This window comes from Dermochelys coriacea, chromosome 8 (genome assembly GCF_009764565.3).
Source record: "Dermochelys coriacea isolate rDerCor1 chromosome 8, rDerCor1.pri.v4, whole genome shotgun sequence".
Taxonomy (NCBI): Eukaryota; Metazoa; Chordata; order Testudines; family Dermochelyidae; genus Dermochelys; species Dermochelys coriacea.
The window spans coordinates 101,268,609-101,289,269 of NC_050075.1; the positions used below are offsets into that span (position 1 = coordinate 101,268,609).

At 39.5% G+C, this 20,661-nt stretch overlaps 1 protein-coding gene across 6 annotated transcripts in view; it reads left to right on the forward strand.

Moving 5' to 3' along the window:
- SPATA6 (spermatogenesis associated 6) overlaps nt 1–20,661 on the forward strand; it is a 59,220-nt gene that overhangs the window by 25,950 nt on the left and 12,609 nt on the right. For 5 of the 6 annotated variants that reach the window (XM_043490588.1, XM_043490585.1, XM_043490583.1 and 2 more), the window contains 3 exons: nt 479–566; nt 3,627–3,667; nt 6,421–6,602. In XM_043490588.1, the coding sequence (XP_043346523.1) occupies nt 479–566; nt 3,627–3,667; nt 6,421–6,602 (311 nt within the window). Of the gene's footprint in view, nt 1–478; nt 567–3,626; nt 3,668–6,420; nt 6,603–13,629; nt 14,504–20,661 lie in introns of those variants that run through there. The other variant, XM_043490587.1, reaches the window with a different exon arrangement.

Genomic DNA, 20,661 nt, shown 5'->3' on the forward strand with positions numbered 1-20,661 from the left:
AAGCAGGGCTTTGGACCTGTGCTCCGGCTCTGCTCCAGCTCCAGGCAAAAACTTGCAGCTCCACTGCTCCGGAGCTGCTCCAGCTCCAGCTCCGGGCTCCACTCCAAAGCCCTGGCTGTAAGAAGGTTCTAGTGGATCTGCATTAATATATAAGACAATAAGTTACATCTTGTTCTGCTGCATGTCACCTTCTCGCCTCCTTTCTGGTTTGCTTTATAATTTCTAATTTAAGGGTTTTTATAACTGTTCTTACATTATCGTCTGTGTATATGTAATAATACTACATTTACACAGACAAAATACTGAGAATAGCTTTCTAAACATTATCATCAAAAATCTTAATTTATAAATTGAACCAGAAAGGAGCAGAGGTAGACATACAGGAGAAGGAAAGGTAATTTAATTTATTTGTGTGTTTGTGGTCGTATAAAAAGTTTATCTCCACACACTAAATGTTTTAACAATGTTTTGGCTCCAGGTTGAACATCTGAGCCCCACTGTTGATGTTCATACTTGGCGTCCCACCAGAGAAAGTGGACGAGAAGCTTGGTCCAGGGTATCTTATGGTAAGTATTGACTTGTGTATCTCGTCTTAGATACTCCTGTTCCATACAACAGGTTAGGCTTTTAACCCCTTAGTGTGGAAAGACTGTCCTTTCTTTCGAGGATTTAGGCAGGATGCTGGGGTGAATGAACCTACTGTTTATATATATTAAAAAAAAAAAGTGGCTTAGGATATTTAATTAGTCCAATGATTGGGTCCTTAGTTCTATGTCATCTGAAAACAGAGTGTCTCCCAACACAGGCTGGTGTACTGGTAAAGTACAGCCTATGCTGGCAAGGAGCCAGTGCAGAGACAGCTGGTGAGAGACACTAACTAACCCTGGCCTATTTGGGTGAACAAAGATGATGCTGGAGAGGGCACTCCAAGCACTAGGCCTGAGGAGCCCTGACAACCCAAACAAAAAACCCTATTACTCACTTTGAACTGTAACTATTTTAAGCCTCTGTACCTTGGATATCTGCAATCTTTCCCTTTCCTGCCAGCCAAAGTAAAATATCCTTTCACTTAGCCATGTGTCTGATTGGTTATTGGGGCCCACCAGGGCTAGCCCCTACAGGGCCTAGCTTCTGAAGCCCCTATAATGCTTGCCTCTGAATTTCAGTACATCTGGCATGCTACTGTTAGCCTACAGGGTTGGTGTACTGGGTAGGGACAATAATTATGTATCTTTATATGAACTGAAAAATACAGGTCTTCCTACAGTGTTGGTTATGCTTTGCCATTTTATTTAGCTTCTGATCTCATTTCCCATATGCACGACATGGATTATTTGCTTTGTTGCTTCCAGTAATCCATGGATTAAAGTTAGAATCCTTTAGTGGAGAGCTATATTGAAAACAATCCTTCTCCCATATAGTGTATTTCCACAGACTTGGAGATTACCTGTCTGTCTCAGGTAAAATTAGGGAAGGCAGTACTTTAAAACATGGTTTATTTTGTTCAGTATTCCTCATGTATGATAGCATGAATTCTAGTAAACTTCGTCAGTATTTATGTGTACTTCTATTTACATTTTATTTCAGAGTAGCAGCCGTGTTAGTCTGTATTCGCAAAAAGAAAAGGAGTACTTGTGGCACCTTAGAGACTAACAAATTTATTAGAGCATAAGCTTTCGTGAGCTACAGCTCACTAAGTGAGCTGTAGCTCACGAAAGCTTATGCTCTAATAAATTTGTTAGTCTCTAAGGTGCCACAAGTACTCCTTTTCTTTTTACATTTTATTGTGACTCCTCACTAGTAATACCTTCATTGCAATTCACCATGAATTAAAGGTACTTTGCAGTTTGCCCATAGTGGAAGGACTGGAGGCTGAGATGTAGACATTGGGATGCAAAGCCTTTCACCTTAGGGTCGTAAACTTGACCCTATTAGAGCCACATTACCACCTGATAGGCATTAAGCACGTATATGAAATGAGTTAGAGGTCTTGGGCCAGTCACTAGGGGACTGAAATCTACTTCAGAAAAGAGTTGTCACTTCTAATAGTCATAAGATTCATTGGTAGAGAGCCATCCCCAGCCTATGTTCTGGGTTGTAACAGTTATAAGGATCAGACTTCTGAAAAATACAGATGTTCTAATCCTAGAAATGACAGCCTAGTGCTCTTTCATCCTTCTGGAGGTAGTTTACTGAGTCCATGCAGTTTACTGCAGGTATATATTGATCTTCTGGATGAGACTAAAAACATGGAGGTCCTGTCTGCTTTCTGTGGAGGGGATTTTCAAATTTGGTTACTTGGTTGCACCCCCAAATTAGATACTAAATTTCATCATTTTGTGCCTGTAAAATCAGAGGCAGTTATTGAAAATTTGACTCTACAGATACTATGGTGCTTTTAATTAAAGAAGGGTTTGCCCCAGTGCTTTAGAGGGAAGCTTTCGTCCTGATAGTTTCAAATATATGGCCCCTCTTAGATATAAGCACATTTTATCAAAACTTGGGAGCCATTGATATCGGTGGGATTTTGGTGCATGTATCTGTAGATAGAATTGGAGCCCCTGTCTGGTTGTCCTGCACTCTGGATATCGCAGAAGAACTAAGCATTAGATACTATTAGGTGAGCTTACTCTCACCTTGAAGGTACTATCCACTAAACTGATTCGAGGCATAGCAGTACAGAGTGAGAATAGTTGGGACATTTCCAGTCCTGTGGATATACAGTGGACTTCTCTTTTAGGATGGAAATTTGATTTCCTTTTCAAAGTGGCTTACTACAGTGTAGTAGAAAATATGGTCCATATTCTGGTATAGTTTTACTTTACATTGGTTTAAGCAATGAATAACAATATAAGTCACTTCAGTCCACTCACAAAACTATACTCATCCTCTGTGATGAGTTCCCATTCATTTAGACCATGTCTACTCTACAATTTATGTCGGCAAAACTTATGTCACTCATGGGTGTGAAAAAACTACCCCTCTGAGCAACATAAGTTTCTCCGGCATAAATGGTAGTGTGCACAGCACTATACCAGCGGGAGAGCGTCTCCCACTGACATAGCTACCACTGCTTGTTGCAGGTGGTTTAGTTATGTCTACAGGAGAGCTCTCTCCCGTTGGCATAGAGCAGCTACGTGAGAAATTTTGCAGCAGTGCAGCTACATCGGTACAGCTGTGCTACTGTAAGGTGTCTAGTGTAGTCATGGCCTTAGTGCTGCAGCCAAACCTAAAGTTATTGTTGTCAGATGAAGAAATTGAAACCCTAAAACACTAATGGCCGTGACATATTTTGAATTACACAATGTATCATGTATCAGAGGGGTAGTCGTGTTAGTCTGTATCCACAAAAACAATGAGGAGTCCAGTGGCATCTTAAAGACTAACAAATCTATTTGGGCATAAGCTTTCCTGGGTAAAAAACCCACTTCTTCAGATGAATGTAAATTGCATCTGAAGAATGTAAATGTATAACAGTAAATTGCTTTGGCTACTGTTTTGAAAGGTGAGTTGTAAGTGATTTTTGGGAAAGACTTTTTTTTAAAATGCCCTAAACTGCATGTAGATTCTAGACCTATAGTCTCAAAACTTGTTTAAAAATTCTGTTGGGGTGCACTTTTTTCCAGATCCTTCTCTTCTTGGCAGCTATAGACCCAAGCATACTAAAGTAAGTAATGCAAATAAAATTGCATGTAAATTTTTCTATGTTTTGGAGTACGTGGAATAGAAAAGCATGTGGGATTTTTGTTGAAGGTGCCTGAGTGAAATCAAGTACACAACTTCTTCATCTTGTTGTTTGATGCTGTATATGCACCGTTACCTGAATATAGATATTGTTTGATTATACTATAAAGCGTTCTCAAAAAATTCTGCACACACAAACTGTTAACACTATGGACATAAACTCATAGTGAATAATCATGTTCTGCAGTTATAGAACCTAATTTTTATTTACAGTAAAGTCACTTTCACTTTATGATGCCGGGGTGAGTAAAGGCACCTTAAAGTGAGTGTGAAATTACATTTACAACCACTTCAAGAGGATCTCTTGTATCACCAGAGCATTGGTGTAAACGACAGCTGGATCCACAATGTTTTATTTTTGTTTTGTTTTTTTAAATTGCTGCTCATTACTTCAAATGTTTGGCTCTTGTGATTTATTCTCAAGTTTTGTCTTTCCTTCCTCAGCTAGCTGCTTTTCATATGTTCTTGGTTGGGATGGAGAGCCTTGTTTGTTTCACCCACCTGACAGACATGTGAAACGAGATGTCACTTCTTTGTTTATCTTTTTTTTCCCTAATTTTTGTCTTTCCTGAAATACCCTGGAAATCTTACTAGGAGACGGTAGACCGTTATTTATTGTGTGTGTGCCCTATTAGATTTCCTAATGGCTGGCAAGAGAGATGGTGCAGGGAGGGACAAGGAAAGTGAATTAAAAGAATAAACCTTTGGTTCAGACCAAACATTCTTGTCAGCTTCTTAACTTTCACTGTGTAGGATTGCAGTTTTATGTGGCATGTAAGTCTAATATATTGTGCTGCGTCTGGATTGTTCCATAGTGATAAGTGATAAACTATACTGAGAACTTCTAAATATGCTTTTATGATGGATGTTTTAATTCAAATCCATTTTTCTCAAATGGGGAAGAAGATATTTGTGGCAGTCATTGTTTGGAGCACATAGATAACACAGATACAGATTAAATTCATCACTCTCCTGATGCCCCTTAAGCATTCCTGGTTTCAACAAAAAAATAAAGGCAAAAGGGAATATACCTTTTCTGTTGCCAAAATTGATAGTATAGCTCTGAACTAGATGTTGTTAATATTGTGTAGAGTAAGAGGACCTGAGAATTACTATTGGTGTAATGTAGCTGTTAAGGGGAAATCAGTGTTAAATTTAATAAAGCAGATTATATTTGGGCATGCTGTTTGTCTGTGTGTTTAATCTGAAGATTACATTTGAATGGGATTCTAATTTTGTAGCAAACATCAACTACATCTTTTAAAATTGTTAGGTGAATTAGCTCATGGGGCTGAAATGTTTGGACTCTCCTGGCTTTTATTTGTTAATTTAGGTCTTCTGTATGGTGTGACTAGGGTATTAAACTTTGGTTAAAGTTCACCTAAAAATAGTGTATTGTGCGATGGGGACAGATACAGTCCTGCCTTTCAGAGGGTTTCCTGGCTAGCATGGAGAATTCCATGGAATATTATTGAGTTCCTCTACGTGTGTGGTGTAAAATAACAAAACAAATTCCTTTCTCCCACAGGGCACAAGAAGCTTTAAAGGGCCAATGGTGGAAAGCTTTAGTCAAGGTTACATTTGAATAACACTCTGATGAATCTCTTTGTAGGAATATATGGGAACAGATCAAATCTTGATCTAAAAATGCTATTTCTGCATAAGTGGGCATGGCAAACCAGATGAGACATGGCCTGGTCCCCTAAGCTTACAAGCTAAGCTGGAAAACATGTATCCTTATCCCGCCCCACATCTTTGTCATGGAGCTGTTCTGGCAGCTCTACAGTGTCCAATGATCTCCCTTATGTGGCTGCAGCAGTATCTAGAGATCAAGAGTATGGCCCTAGCTGATGGGACCAGCAGGGAGTGAGATGCTGGATCAAGATGGTGGAATATTAAAGGTTCATCATGGTTGGACACCTTTCTGTGAAACTTAAGGAATATAGCAACCCTTCTAAGCCCTTTACACTGCTTGCATATTTTTCATTAGCAGCAAACTCCATTATTCAAGCATGCAAGGTGTAGCTTTCCTTAGCACTTTACAAGCTTACAGAGAAAACCCATGCAAAATGAACTGTAAGGGTGTAGTATTCAAAGAGTCATAATTTGGGCAAATAGAGAACACTTTCAGGGGAAATCTTCAAGGTCTCTTTTCACTAGAAACCTGCAAGGCACTTTCTTCAGTGAGGGCTGTTTCAGATTTTTACCTCTAACTTTTTTCAGCTCTGAAGCTGCTCCAAAAAAATTCAAACATTTCTTTATAATTGGGGAAAATGTTGTCTCCCTCCCCTGCACCATCTTGTTTGATAATCCAATATGACTGAAGAGCTTTTGCTGAGACTAAAAAGTCCCTGTTCAGAAACCAATCCTAGAAAATTTCATCCGGAAAGGTGAAAACTTCAAAAAGATATCAGTGACTGAAAACAGGGGTTAGCCTGGAATGCAATCTTAATTATGGGGGGGTGCTGCTGCTCCCACTCCAATGTTATATGCAAACCTCTGTAAATAATTGCCTTATGTGTATCGCTTAATACAGACAACGTTAATTTTTAACTTTGTTTTACATACAGAACAGGTGGAAAGTGTACATCTCTGCTCCGTTAGCTTCTGCACAGGCATAGCCAAGGCACGTTTTATATACTGTTTGAAGTTCTGCTGCTGTTTTTTCTCTGACAGATGATCAGGTCTCATCATGGGAAAGACTTAGATGGCTCTTCTGACAGCTGTGATGAGCACCCGATCTCGGGTACTGCTAGTAGGCGTTTTTGTTCTACTAGTTCATTAGTACGTTCAGCACCCTCCTCAATGCAGAAACATTCCTCAAGTCCTGTACTAAACCGTTCTTCGCTTAGAGAAAGGTAAAGGCTTGTTTTCATTTGTTGTCTGTGAAATTTTGGAATAATTGGCAATAGAGAATAACAGTAATGTTTGCATAACTGTAGGTTGTAGGGGTGATACAGGCTAAAATGACTGTGGATTTCCTGTTACTTTATGTAGTCATTTGAACTGTCATCAAAGGACCACATGTACAAAAGTTGGGGTGTCAATCTTCTCTCAACTGCATTTGTATAGCCCAACTAACATGGGTCCCAAAATCACGGCAATAAAAATCTCTTCTCCAATTGCACGTTTTGAATATTTGGTATAACTTAGTCCGAGTTTTAGCTCTGAATGTCTATTATATATCTCAAGCAACAATTGGTCAGTATCTTGGAAAATTCTAATATTCCAAACTCTGACTTAAATGTCAGGAACTTAAATGTGGTGATTGTGTTAGTAAAATATTCTGAAGGTGTTTTGAACTTTTTACTTCTGCTTGTTTTTCAACCCCAGTATTTGTTAATTTATATCTAACTGAGAGATTAATGTGTATTGTGTATTGATGTTTCTCTTTTTTTCTCCTTGTTTGTATATTTGATAACTGTGTGTGTGTAGGTCACTATGCCACCCTAATAGATTTTTACCCCCTTTTCTTTTGTGTGGATCTTTCACAGGCAGTAGACAAGATAGAACAATGCTTTGAAAACAACCTTTAACTCTTTTTTGCATGGTACTCATCTTTGCCAGTCCAGCTCAAAATCAGGTCAACATTCTTGCTGTTTCACATCACAGGTCTCTCCCCAGCAGAGATTCAGAATTTTGTCCATTGATGTCGTGTTCCCTTCCTATCGATAGGGGGACACCAATGTTGTTAATAAATACCCACAGTTTCCTTACTTGAGATCCAAGACTTTTTAAAAAAAAATGTAAATGTTTAAAAGAAATCTTTTGGCAGAAGCAAAATCCTAAAATAAGAAAGCAAAGAGGCAGGAGCAATGAAAATGTAGTCTAAATCTGACCTTAATATTAGTACTGCTCAGTTTACTACAGTTTTAACAGAATATATGCTGAAAGTTACATTTGAAGCTGGCAAACATGTAGCCAGGGTCAGCTTTTGGAAATGTATTAAAATACTATTGTTCAAATCACCTAACTGTGCAGAACATCAGTATTGCTGAAAGCATAACAAAATACACAGATATCTAGATGAGTATAAGAGCCCAATCTTGTGGTGATTTGATAAATACTGCCTCCAATCTATTTGGAACCTAGCGTACGGAGAGCACTGAGCTTCCAGGCTACATAATGCTAGTCAGCACACAGCAACAAGAAAACTTGACCTCTTTGCTAAATAGGTGTGTAGTGAGTGTCCATGACATTATTTCCCCAGAGCCCCCACTGTTGGTGTTACTTGCATAACTATGCACTCCCAGAACCTTTTTGAGCAATATATAAAAGGGGGGCAGAAGGTTTGCATAATTCCCATGAATCCTGCATCACATAGCCCAAGGGTATAAATATCGTGTCCTTTCTAATAGTCCCTCGGCGCCTGCCTGCCTGCCAGCCAGTGGTTGTAAAACTTCTCCCTTTTTCTTTAGTGTTTGATAAATAAATCAAATAGCAAATAGTTAGATTGTTAGGCTAAGGCTGAAAAGTTTGCTTCATTATTTTAAATTTTTGTCTGTTTTAATTTTTCTCAATTTTTAGGTCGCTTTGTGTCATTGCCTTAGAGACCAGTCTAAGACAATGGGTTTAAGAGGTGGTCTTTCCCCATACCTGCTTTATATAGATGTGTAACGTGCCCTTTATACCTTGGGGAAGTGCATTCCGCTAAGCAAGGATTGACCATTATTTTTTGTCAAGGTCCAAATTTTTTGGTCAAGGTATAGTCAAGGTCCAGACTCCAGAGAAAATAACAAAAAAAACCCAATAATAAGTACACAAATAAATAGATTTTGGGGGTCCATTCAGAAGTACCTGGCAGTCCGGATTTGGCCCGTGGTCTGCCCCTATTGACTGGCCTGCTGCTAAAGTCTTTGACTCTCAAAAAGGGCCCCAAAACATTGTAAGACTTTGGTCCAGAACTTGCTTTTGGAACAGGCTCCAGTAGCATGCAAGTCCCGGTGATTTTCTCTTATGAAAGTCCCACCAAGCACAAGTAATTTGGCAGCTAAGTCTTGCTAGATGACAACGCCTGATGCAAAATCTCAAGCTGAAATCATCCCCTTGTTTGAGATTCCTTTACAAGCATTGAAATCCAGCAGCTAAAAAGATTGAAGTTCTTTGGTTGGCTCTGAAAAGAGAATGCACAGTCATGATACTTGGTCATTTCTGGTGTGCTGAGAGGCAAACCGGGCTTTGAGAATCATGCATTCAGTTTGAAGTAATCCTTTCCATTCTGCACCTGGCAGGTGTAAAAACTCCCTAGCTGCTGATTTCAGTCTGAAAGGTGTGGAACATCATGAGTGGTCACTCCTGCCCTCAGGTGCTTGTGTGATTTCTGCCAGATGGGATCATTGGAACATGGATTTATCTGCTTCAAGTCAGAACAACAAACCACAATCAGGTTTGCTTGAGATCAGTCAGGGATCCATGTTGAGCACTCTCTTTTGCATTGGCAAGAGAGTCTCCTTTTACTCCTTTCTTCTGTTTTCTCTCATTCCCAGAGTACTGGGAAAGTTTTAGCAGCATAATGTTGGGTGATGTTAGTTAATCCAACATGAGTCCAGTTGACCATGTGTGTCCTGGCTCCATTGAAGTCTATGGAAGTTTTGCCTTTGGCTTCAGTGGAGTCATGATTTCATCCCAGGTTCTTGACTTCTAGTTTTGTCCCAAGGTTGTTTGTTCACCCTCTTCCTGAGTCAAGATCTCCTGTCCCAGCAGAGTAATGTATCCATACTTCAAGGTTCTTCGTCTCATGTAATAGAGATTGGCTTTCTAGGGCACAATGTCTTAAAATGGAGTCCAGAAAACCATCCACTAGAAAACAGAATGCTGGTAAATAGAACTGTTTTTAAAAGTTTGCTCACCGTAAAGGCTGTGACCTGGTTTCCTGTCCAGTTCCAATTGGTTTAGACTTTCTTCTGTCTCTGTTATCAAAGCTGTTCTTAGGTAAGCACCTGCAGTTTCCATCTGCTATTACTGCTTATGCTGACCCTGAACCTGGCCCTGTGAAAAGGTGCTCTGGCTTTGTCTGTTCCCCAGTTAAACAATTCTTTAAAAGTCATAGAAACTTGTACACTCCTGTTCAGGAACCTATTCAACTTTGGGACTTGAACTTGGTATTAAATAAACTCATAGGAGGGTGTTTGAGCTTTTAGGGTCTTGCTCTCTGCATTGCTTCTCAGTGAAGATCTCGTATTTTGTCACTGTGAACTTGGCCAGGAGGGTTTGAGTGACAGGTCTTGATGATCCGTCACCTTATACTATATTCCACAAAGATCAGTGGCTACTTCACCCCAATCTAGACCAATTTATATCTGACTTTTCATCTCAATTACTGATATCTCTGCCTGTCTCTTTCACAATGCCCCATAATTATGCTGAGGAGGTGAAGTTGAACACCCTGGATGTCAAGAGCACTGGCTTCTACTTAAACAGGACTAAGCCATTTCAGAAGTCAGACAGTTTATGGCCTCTGGACAGGAATTTGAGAGTCAACCACCTCAGCTCAAAGACTGTCAAAATGGATAAGAAAATGCATCCAGTTATAATATATACCAGGTGTGTCTGAATTCTTAAGAGTTTGATCAAAGGGCATTGCAAAGTTGATGGTGTATACATGCAATGTACCCTTATGTGAAATTTGTAGGGCTGCTACCTAGAGGTGAGTTCACACCTATGAATCACTATTTTCTCGACACCACGTCCAGAGCAAATGGTGGTATTAAAGGACATTGTTTAAGACCAACCTCCTTAGAAGGTGATTGGCTAGCCTTCGCGCTTTAATTTAAATGAGTTTACTTATCAGCAAGCTCATGTTCTCTGTGTGCCTCCATAGAGCTAACTCTTTTCTGCTTCAGAGCCCAGCTCTATACAGGGCTTCTGGGGGTGAAAAGGAACTGAGCGACCATTAGAAGGGATGATGCATTTCCTGTTTACAGAATTTAGCACTCGGGTGCACTCAATTCCTCTACCAGCTACTGCTCAAAACAACTATTTATTGCCATAGTATGACTCTTAGTACTTGTCTACGCTTAAAAAAAAAAGTGGTGGTTGTAGCTATTGCTTCACAGTTAAAGCAGCAAAATCCCACAGGTTGGGAGCAGTTATATCAGTATAAAGATGCTTATACCAGTATAGCTTCTTGTGATTTGGAAACTGAAATAAGCTATAAACTATAAACCGTATAGCTATATCTACAGGAGGGCTTTTACTGTCATAATCATGTCGGGGGGAAAAAAATCACACCTCTTACTGACATAATTATGCCAGTAAGACCAACCCTTACAGCATCTCTCTGTGTGGCAATATGTGCTGAGAACAAGTAGTTTTTGGTAAATAGCCACTTCCTACCCTTTAACTGGAAATAAAGTTACTTCTTTCTGGTTACCATGAGTAATGCAGAGATACAAAGTATCCAAGTTCTATCCACTTTGGAATTAAATGTACCTGTATTTGGTTTTTCTGGATGATCTCTCATGTTCCATAGGTAGTTCTGAAAGATTCTTTTAGCTGTTTGTCTGATTATATTTATCTAAGGAGTTATTTCTTTTTTTTTCTTTTCTTTTTCTGTCTTGCAGTAGAGCTCTCCAATTGTGAATCTGCTACTACAGTTCTTTATTGATTTCTGTCCTGTGATAGGTTTCAGAGTAGCAGCCGTGTTAGTCTGTATTCGCAAAAAGAAAAGGAGTACTTGTGGCACCTTAGAGACTAACAAATTTATTAGAGCATAAGCTTTCGTGAGCTACAGCTCACTTGTCCTTGTATGTAGTTTATTCCCAGCATGAAGTCTCTGCTTTGAAGTTGATAAATTCTTCATGGAGGCCACATGCACACATTTACACACACTGTTGGAAGGTTTGCTGATGGGGAAGGGGTTATACCTGATGCAAACGTTTTGCAATAAGCTTTTGCATTAACTCTGCTATCCAAGATGGTGTAGGATTTCTTGCTGATAGGTGATATTAGCATTTCTTGCTATGTGCAAATGAATGATTGGACTGTCTGACTTTGAAAATACCTATTTATTATAAAGTTGAGAGTTGTAAGCTGGTGTTTAAATAGTATACATACATCTATTTGAATTTTTAATAGTCTGTTCCATCCTAGTGGATGTCTGAGAATTATATTAATCTGCATTATAACATCCAGACTTGATTCTTTTTTTGCACTAAGGTAAATGTTGTCTGTTTGCATGACTTCAAAAAAAAAATCCTTATCTCATAAAAGAAAATAAATGTCTTTAGTCACATTCCAAGGGAAAATAGTTTTGTACCTTAGATCGTACTTGACATAGCGTCTTTGAAATGAATGATAACTTCTCTGATCTGGCTTTTTCTGGGTCACTGAACTATGCTTCCAAAGTGTTTATACAATCTATTGGAATCAATAAACAATTTAAACTGATGTAACTGCAGAATGTTTGCAAGTCCCAAAGAAAATTGGAATTATGACAAAATACAGCTATCGAAGTTTATCAGGGCAAACAGCCATTGAAATGAAATGACTTTTCCTCCAACATTGCAATAGAATACTGACGTCTTAATCACATAAATAAGTAGCTAATGGTTTTAAAAATGCATTATAGTGATTTTGGGCAACTGAAATTCCTTTATTTATAATTTAAGAAGCTGTGCTCTGAAAGCCATTTTATAAAATATCTCCAATAGGAGTTATCACATCATTAGATGGTTTCAATTTAGATTATGGGTGTTACATTTTCTGGCATCATTTTATTTTCGGATGAGTTTTGACTGGTGTAAATATTAACATTGACTTAAAATGTGGATTAGGCTTTATAGTTATTACTAAAATTAGACAGTTAAGATACTGGCAAAACTAATTAAAAAAGAGCTGATACTGTTTTTAATCATACTTAAGGTTTTGATTTTTGTAATTTAAGTTCAGGGCCTATGTGATCAACAAACATTTCTTATACCACAGTGCACACTAGTGGATTGTTCAGTAATGCTACTGAAGAAATACATATAGCTTTTGCACTAAATACTTAGTTTTCTGCTGTGGTACATGGATACATCTCATATGAGTGAATAAAATAGCAACTATGGTTTTTATATTTTCCAAGATAGAGCATCTGACTCCTAATGACAGGTTTCAGAGTAGCAGCCATGTTAGTTTGTATCCACAAAAAGAAACGGAGGACTTGTGGCACCTTAGAGACTAACAAATTTATTTGAGCATAAGCTTTCGTGAGCTACAGCTCACTTAACTCCTAATGGATATTTATAAACATGAGATCAGTAACCGTGCTTTGAAAACCTCCGAACAAACCGTAGCTGCTTTATTTCCTGTTTCAGAAAAGCAAATACTGTAAACTATAGCAACATGTCTGACCTCTCTTTCCAGTATTAAACAACACAAGCAAATCTGACAAATTGAAATTGCTGTATACATGAGACAAGGTGCCCCATTCTCATGGACTAAGTTTCATTTATGGAAATAGGAACTGGCATACTTGAATTGCTTGCAAATATACTGTTTTACATGCACAAGTTCAGCAGCAATTTCTCTAGTGCTAGGGTTTGGAACTAGTGACAGGAAGTTGGAAGATCACATTACTAACCCTGCTCTTCCTTTTTTTTTCTTTTTTTGGGGGGGGTGGGGTGGGGGATTATTTCTCTTTTACCTGCTCTATTTCATTCTGTGTCCGAGCATTTCAGCAGAGCTGCAGGTTTCTAGCAATTTATTGGATAAGAATATAATGTATTCGTTGTAATGTTCAGCCTTAGTTCAGTTATATGATGAAAATGCAGAATCCAGCCTTCTCACTCATAATTTCTTTGATGTCAGATCAATTAAGAAAAGTCAGCAGATCACTCTGCCTTTTTCTAAGAAGATTACTTAAAATCTGTTACTCTGACAAGATTTGTTTTGGTTTTTTAGGTTCTACCTCGAGAAGAAAAGAATAATTTAAACTGCTCGTACATACTGCTAGGTTCTAAATTAACTGTAACCGTTCCAGAAAAAAACATTGTCTGATGTAATGAAAAAATCTGCACAGTGATGGTCAAAGAGCAAACAAAATCTTAAACTATATAAGGAATCTGAAAATATGCCGATATATAAATCAGATTTAATCCTCACCTGGATGACTGTCAGTTCTATGCATCCTCTCTCCAAAGGGAGATAGTTGAAACAGGAAGGGTTCAAAAATGGATGACAAATGATTAGATGCATGGAAATATTCTGTAGGAGGATAGGTTGAAAAGATTGGGACTGTTTACAGGGAAGACAAGGAGGCATACTAAATAATGAATAATTTAGAACAGGTAAAATGGATACAGAAAAATGGAGGAAAGAACAGGAATCTTGAAGTAGAACACTTCTGGAATAACCTGCCCATATTTGGAGTTGCTCAGTTAGAGGTTGGTTATTCTCTGAAGCATGAGAATTTAGATCACATTGAAACCTTTGGGTTTTCATTGTCATCTTTCTTGCCACTTCCCTTTTGGGGGTCGATGACTTCTATAGTCTTCTTCCAAAACTCATGATCGTATACGAGGCTGTTGCACAGATTGGCCTTTATGAGGTCTATTGATATCTGGTCAATGTGCCATATCTTTGGTCTTCCCCTAGGTGGTCATCTGTCCACAATCATGGAAAAGCCATCCTACTGATATAGCTGTCTGATCTCTGCTTGATATGCCCATACCAATGTAGATTAGCATCCCTCAACTTGTCTTCACTTGGAGAAACCCACATAAAGCCCCTTACAACCTCATTTTGTTTCCTATCCTAGAATGTCCAACCATTTGACCATCTCATCTTAATTTCTGTGATGGAGAGCATTACATCAATAGCCATTGATGGATCTATGCTCCAGGAACTTATCTAATTATTTTTTGAACCCTGTTATAGTTTTAGCCTTCACAACAACCCCGGGCAACGAGTTCCGCAGCTTGAGTCTGCGTTTTGTGAAGAATTACTTCCTTTAGTTGGTTTTAAACCTGCTGCCTATTAATTTCATGGGGTGACCCCTGGTTTTTGTGTTATCACAAGCCATTGATCCTAGATATTTAGTCACTTTCACTCTTCTAAGCTCTCTGCGTATGATATCCTTTCTGGTGAGTACTCTTCCCTCAGTTATCTTAGCCTTGATCTTACCAACATTCACTTGAAGTCCACCTTTCAAAATTATGTTGCCACTGTTCAAAGTTGGCTTGCAAAGTCTCTCAATCTTTCACATATATCATTACGTCATCAGCAAACAGCAGCTTTCAAAGCACCTCCCTTCGTATATTCTCACTTAGCACATCCATGACAACCACAAACATATAAAGGGGCTCAAAACTGACCTGTGACACAGGCCAACATTTACTGGAAAATCTCTACTATGGCCCCGTTCAGTTTGACTATGGTAAACACTCTATCATACATATCCTAGGATATCCATAGGATATAGAGGGCCCTAGACAAATTAGAGGATTGGGCCAAAAGAAATCTGATGAGGTTCAACAAGGACAAGTGCAGAGTCCTGCACTTAGGACGGAAGAATCCCATGCACCGCTACAGGCTAGGGACCGAATGGCTAGGCAGCAGTTCTGCAGAAAAGGACCTAGGAGTTACAGTGGACAAGAAGCTGGATATGAGTCAACAGTGTGCCCTTGTTGCCAAGAAGGCCAATGGCATTTTGGGCTGTATAAGTAGGGGCATTGGCAGCAGTTTGAGGGATGTGATCGTTCCCCTCTATTTGACATTGGTGAGGCCTCATCTGGAGTACTGTGTCCAGTTTTGGGCCCCACATTACAAGAAGGATGTGAAAAAATTGGAAAATGTCCAGCGGAGGGCAACTAAAATGATTAAGGGACTGGAACACATGACTTATGAGGAGAGGCTGAGGGAAGTGGGATTGTTTAGTCTGCGGAAGAGAAGAATGAGGGGGGATTTGATAGCTGCTTTCAACTACCTGAAAGGTGGTTCCAAAGAGGATGGATCTAGACTGTTCTCGGTGGTAGCAGATGACAGAATGAGGAGTGATGGTCTCAAGTTGCAGTGGGGGAGGTTTAGGTTGGATATTAGGAAAAACTTTTTCACTAGGAGGGTGGTGAAACACTGGAATGCGTTACCTAGGGAGGTGATGGAATCTCCTTCCTTAGAAGTTTTTAAGGTGAGGCTTGACAAAGCCCTGAGTGGGACGATTTAGTTGGGGATTGGTCCTGATTTGAGCAGGGGGTTGGACTAGATGACCTCCTGAGGTCCCTTCCAACCCTGATATTCTATGATCCTGGATAAGATGGGGTATCCTTCTGGGATACCCTTCTGTTACACACTATACCAAACTATTTTTTATGGTACACAATTGTACGCCAAGACCATACTCGATTGCCATCTTTTTTTCTCTGAACTTCTCCGTGGGGATTCATAGTGCACATATGGCATGAATTGTGCTCCTTCCTGACATGAATCCAGCCTGATCCTTCCAAATTTCAACCATTCCACACAGACATTTTTCAATAATCTTCTTCCATACTTTCACAGCAGGTGATATCAGCTTGATTGGTTGATAATTAGCACACAGTGTAATATCTCTTTTATGATTAAAAATAGGCACCACAAAGCTTTCATGCCTTTCATCCAGCATTTTCTCTTTCTTAAGAATATAATTAAACAAACTTGTACTTAATTCTTTCCATTCCCGGTGATTTCATTTCACTCACTAGTACTTCATCTGGCCCAACTACTTTCCCCTTTTTCATTTTCTTAAGTGCCTCTGCAGCCTCTTCCTTCTGTATGCAATCAGGCCCCAGTTCAGCTGACATGTTCTTAATTCCTCCTTTGGGTTCTCCTCATTCATCACTCTTTCAAAGTAATCACTCCAAACTTTGCTGATTAATTCTCCATTTATTTGCAGTATTCCATATTCATTTATAGCGTAAGCAAACTTGATCACGTCCCTTAAACTTGTTCACGTTCTCTCTTGCCCTGGCAAGTCTTTTGATGGTCTTCTCTCCCTCATGTCCCCCTAGTTGGTTATATAGCACATCACAGGCCACACTTTTAGCTCTCACAACACTTGTTTTGGCTACTTTTTTTGCCTCCATGTATGCCATCTTATCTCTCCTCAAGCCACTGACCTGCCATTTTTTTTATGAAGGTTACCATTTTTCACCTCCAACAGATTCTTTACCTTGAGGAGCCCACCACCCAAGTCTCCCTTCTTATCCTTTTTGGTGTTGGTTTAATCATTCCTAGGACTTCATGTGCCATTTCTAACAGTTTACTTTAATTTGAATCAGTTGTCCTCCACCCATCCCTGTGTGTAGTCAGGAAGTCTATACATTACTCTTTGTTTGAAGGTTTTCTCATTACCATCTTTAAGTTGCCATCACTTAAGCCTCGCTGGTGCCAGGGGCTCAGACATTTCTGAGGTCTCTGCATTCTGAAGTCCATAAGGAGAAGTCTGAGCTGTCTCACAATGCTCTCTCTGAGTATTCCCTTACAATTTATTATTTGTGATCTATCTAAGAAATCAGTTTGGGACTTGTCCTCCACTGGCACAAGTTATGAGATGGCTTCCCTTCTTCTGCAAGTGCAGTCACCAATTCCAAGGCCAGAAAAGTCTCTAGAACCATTTCCCCCCTCAAAAGTTTCTGGTTCTAGTGCCTTATGACCTGCTTCATATCCAGCCTCGTCAGTTCCACTGCATGCATTTTAGATCTATTCCGATAAATGTCTTCTCATTAGATAGTATGTTTCTCGTAAGGCACAGCAACTTATCAAAAAACTTCTCTTTTGATCTTCCCCTAACTCTGATGCACATCAACTTATTATATGGATAGTGACATCTTCCCAACACAATTTAACATCCATTAATCGGTCCAACCTTCTGGTAATCTCTATCATATGCCTGTGTGTAGTTTCATCTGGAATAGCTTCCAACACTATTTCAGGCAGTTGAACTCCCTGAGTAATAGATTTTGTAATCCTCCACCACTTGGCTCTGCAACTTTCCCTATGATCTCTTGTATAAGTGCCATATTTACTCTTCGCCTCTTTTTTAGACCTCGCATAGTTCCAGACTTCCTCCAGTAAATGTTCTACATTCCAACTTGCACATGTCCACTTACTCACTTGCTTCTTTAACATTAGCGGCCTTTTCCCAGTTACAGTAGTCAAACAAGGCTGCTGTATCTTGCTTGCAGGGAACATCTTAGCTCTCTGAGGTTCTTGACATAGATGTCAGTTCACATGAACATGTCTGCTGGACGAGCTTTATAGGTCAGCCATCCAAACATGCGACCTTTGGTTTGAAATTGGAGTTTCCCTTCTCCTAAGTGAACTGCCAACCAAGGGTGACAAGCTCCATCTGCCCTGGCAATACCTTTGTTTTTGTTTTTGTTTTTAAATAAACCTATTTAATCATCATCAGTTTAGCCTTCCTTCTTTGCAAACTCTTGGCCAGCAAAAAACAGTCCTTTTTTTCCTTTTATCTAGCAACTGTGCCCAACAATCAATAATTCTTATAGACTGGGCTTGTAGCCCTGCCTATTATTAAGGTTGCCCAACATTTCCCATAAGACCCTATTTTCAGTAGCTTATAACTTTACCAGACTGTTTGGGCTGAAATTTTCCATGCTGGGTGTCTGCCTCAGGCAGATTTTGGTTTTGAAAATTTCAGCCGGAATGATTCCCTCAGCTCTGAGAAAGAGGCTAGTGAAAGGTACATTTTGTCCATGTTTAAGAATTTCAGTGCCCTTTTCTTTAAACAGCTCTAGCATCTCTGTGATTTTGAGCAGGGACTTGAAATTTGTCAGGGGATGGCTCTGCGTTGTCCACATGAAAATCGCCCCAAATTTGGCCAGATTGTAAGTCATTGAAAAATTGCAGTTCACACATGCTCAGTAGAGACTTCTTAAACTGGGACTTGCTGGACAAACAGACTGGAGCTAGGAACCAGTGGGGGGGGGGAATACTGGGGAAAGTAACGGGGGGGAGGTATGGGAGAGACAAATGGGATGAGGAGCCTGAGAGTAGAGAGTGGGAGCTACTGTGGGGGGAGCAGAGACAGAGATCAGATGTGGAGCTGGAAAGGGGGAAGTGGAACTGGCTAGGCAATGTGATAGGGCTTGTGGGGAGAGATCTGTGAAACCTACTGGCAAAGTTCTCATACCACTCTACTGCTGGTCCACGCTGAGGTTGACAATCTACTATTGCTATCAGTTACTCCGTTAGCTCAAATAGCAGAGGACTATGTGGTGGATCTAAAGGTTCCATCCCTGCTAATATGATGCAACATATTAGAGATCCTATTTTTTCAGTTGGCTATTTTAAAAATTGAGGGAATTACACACAGAAAAACTGTGTTAAAAGAGCATTTTTAAGGTTGCAAAGTCAAACACTCTAAAGTTATGAAATGCCAGAATTAAAATTCCCTGTGCAACCTTAATTTGTCTCCCTTGTGCATATGCATTGTCATAGTCTTTAATTGCATGATCGCATGCTGTTAGTGACTTCCTCAGCATCACAAAGGAACACTGTGGCAGCAGGAGGAATAGAAACCCATCCTCCAGGCAGCATTCAACTGCCTTAATCATAAGACCATCTTTTCTCTTCCTGCAGTCCTCAGCCTCATTCACTACATGCCTTCCAAATTCTGCAACAAACGAGACAGGGGTCATACAGACAACAGCCTCCTTTACTACACAGTCCTGTTTTATCTTCAGAAGAAATCCACTGTACCGATTGAGGCAGAGGTCTTGTGGGGAAAAAACAGTACTTGATCATTGTATCATAATACGTAAACGTAAGGGGGCTGAATTAAGGTTGCACAGGGAACCTTAATTCTGGCATCTCCTAACTTCTGAGTACTGGACTTTGCAACCTGAATAATTATAATAATAATATTCTAACATAGTAAAGAGTTGGGGACGGGAGGGTCAGAGAGAGTGAGAGAGAGAGAGAGAGAGACAGACCGCAAATGTGTAGGTCAGCAATGAAGAACGTGTAAAAAGAGGCGATCCCAAAATATTTTTTTTTCTCCACTAACTATTTAAGATTAACTCCTATTCTGAAAAGTTAAATGCATGGGGAAAGGTAAAACTGAAATCTTTTTAAAATTACTTTTTCAAGTAAAATGAAATAAACAGGGTGCATGTCATGAAAAAATAAAATCCATCCGTTTATTTTGCATGAACAGATGGAGTTTCTTGTTTGATCTGAGCATCTTTTTTTTAAAAAAAATTAAGACTTAGAACTTTGCTACATCTTGTAAGATGGAAACTGAACTTGCAGTTTCATAAAACTGTTTTGTGACTTTCAGGGATTTTTTAGTGGTTTGGGGGTTGTTCTCCTGTTGATTCATTTTGGTGGAGGGAATTTCATGAATCTAATTCTTCATGTAAGAAGAGAAAATGGGACTTCATTGTTGGGGATGAAATAATTGTTTAGCTTTTCTATACCATAGCAGTAGTACAGATATGACACAAACTGTACCATTACAAATCCATGCATAGAAAATATGGACAATGCTTGTACATAATTGAAATTGTGGTTATATTTTCCCAATGCAAATCTTTGAAAGGTTCCTTTAGCTCAGTGATACTCAGACTGAGGCTCAGGAGCTGCAAGCGGCTCTTTAATGCGTCTCTTGCAGCTCTTTGCAGCACATATTAAAACACTGTGTGATTTAATTATTAATCCATCAGGATGCTTTTGCTATGTAAACTAATTGTAATTGATAAAATAATTTATATATAATGTATGTATGTATGTATGTATGTAAGCTAAGTATTTCCCCTGTTGTCAGGGCCGGCACCAGCGTTCCAAGCAGGTGCTTGGGGTGGCAGTGTTTCTGTGGTAGCAGCAATTCGGTGGCAGCTTCTCTGGTCTGCCGGACGCGGTGGCAATTTGGCGAGAGTTTCTCTCTTCTGCTGTCTGTGGCGGCAATTTGGTGGCAACAGTTTTTTTCACTGTTTG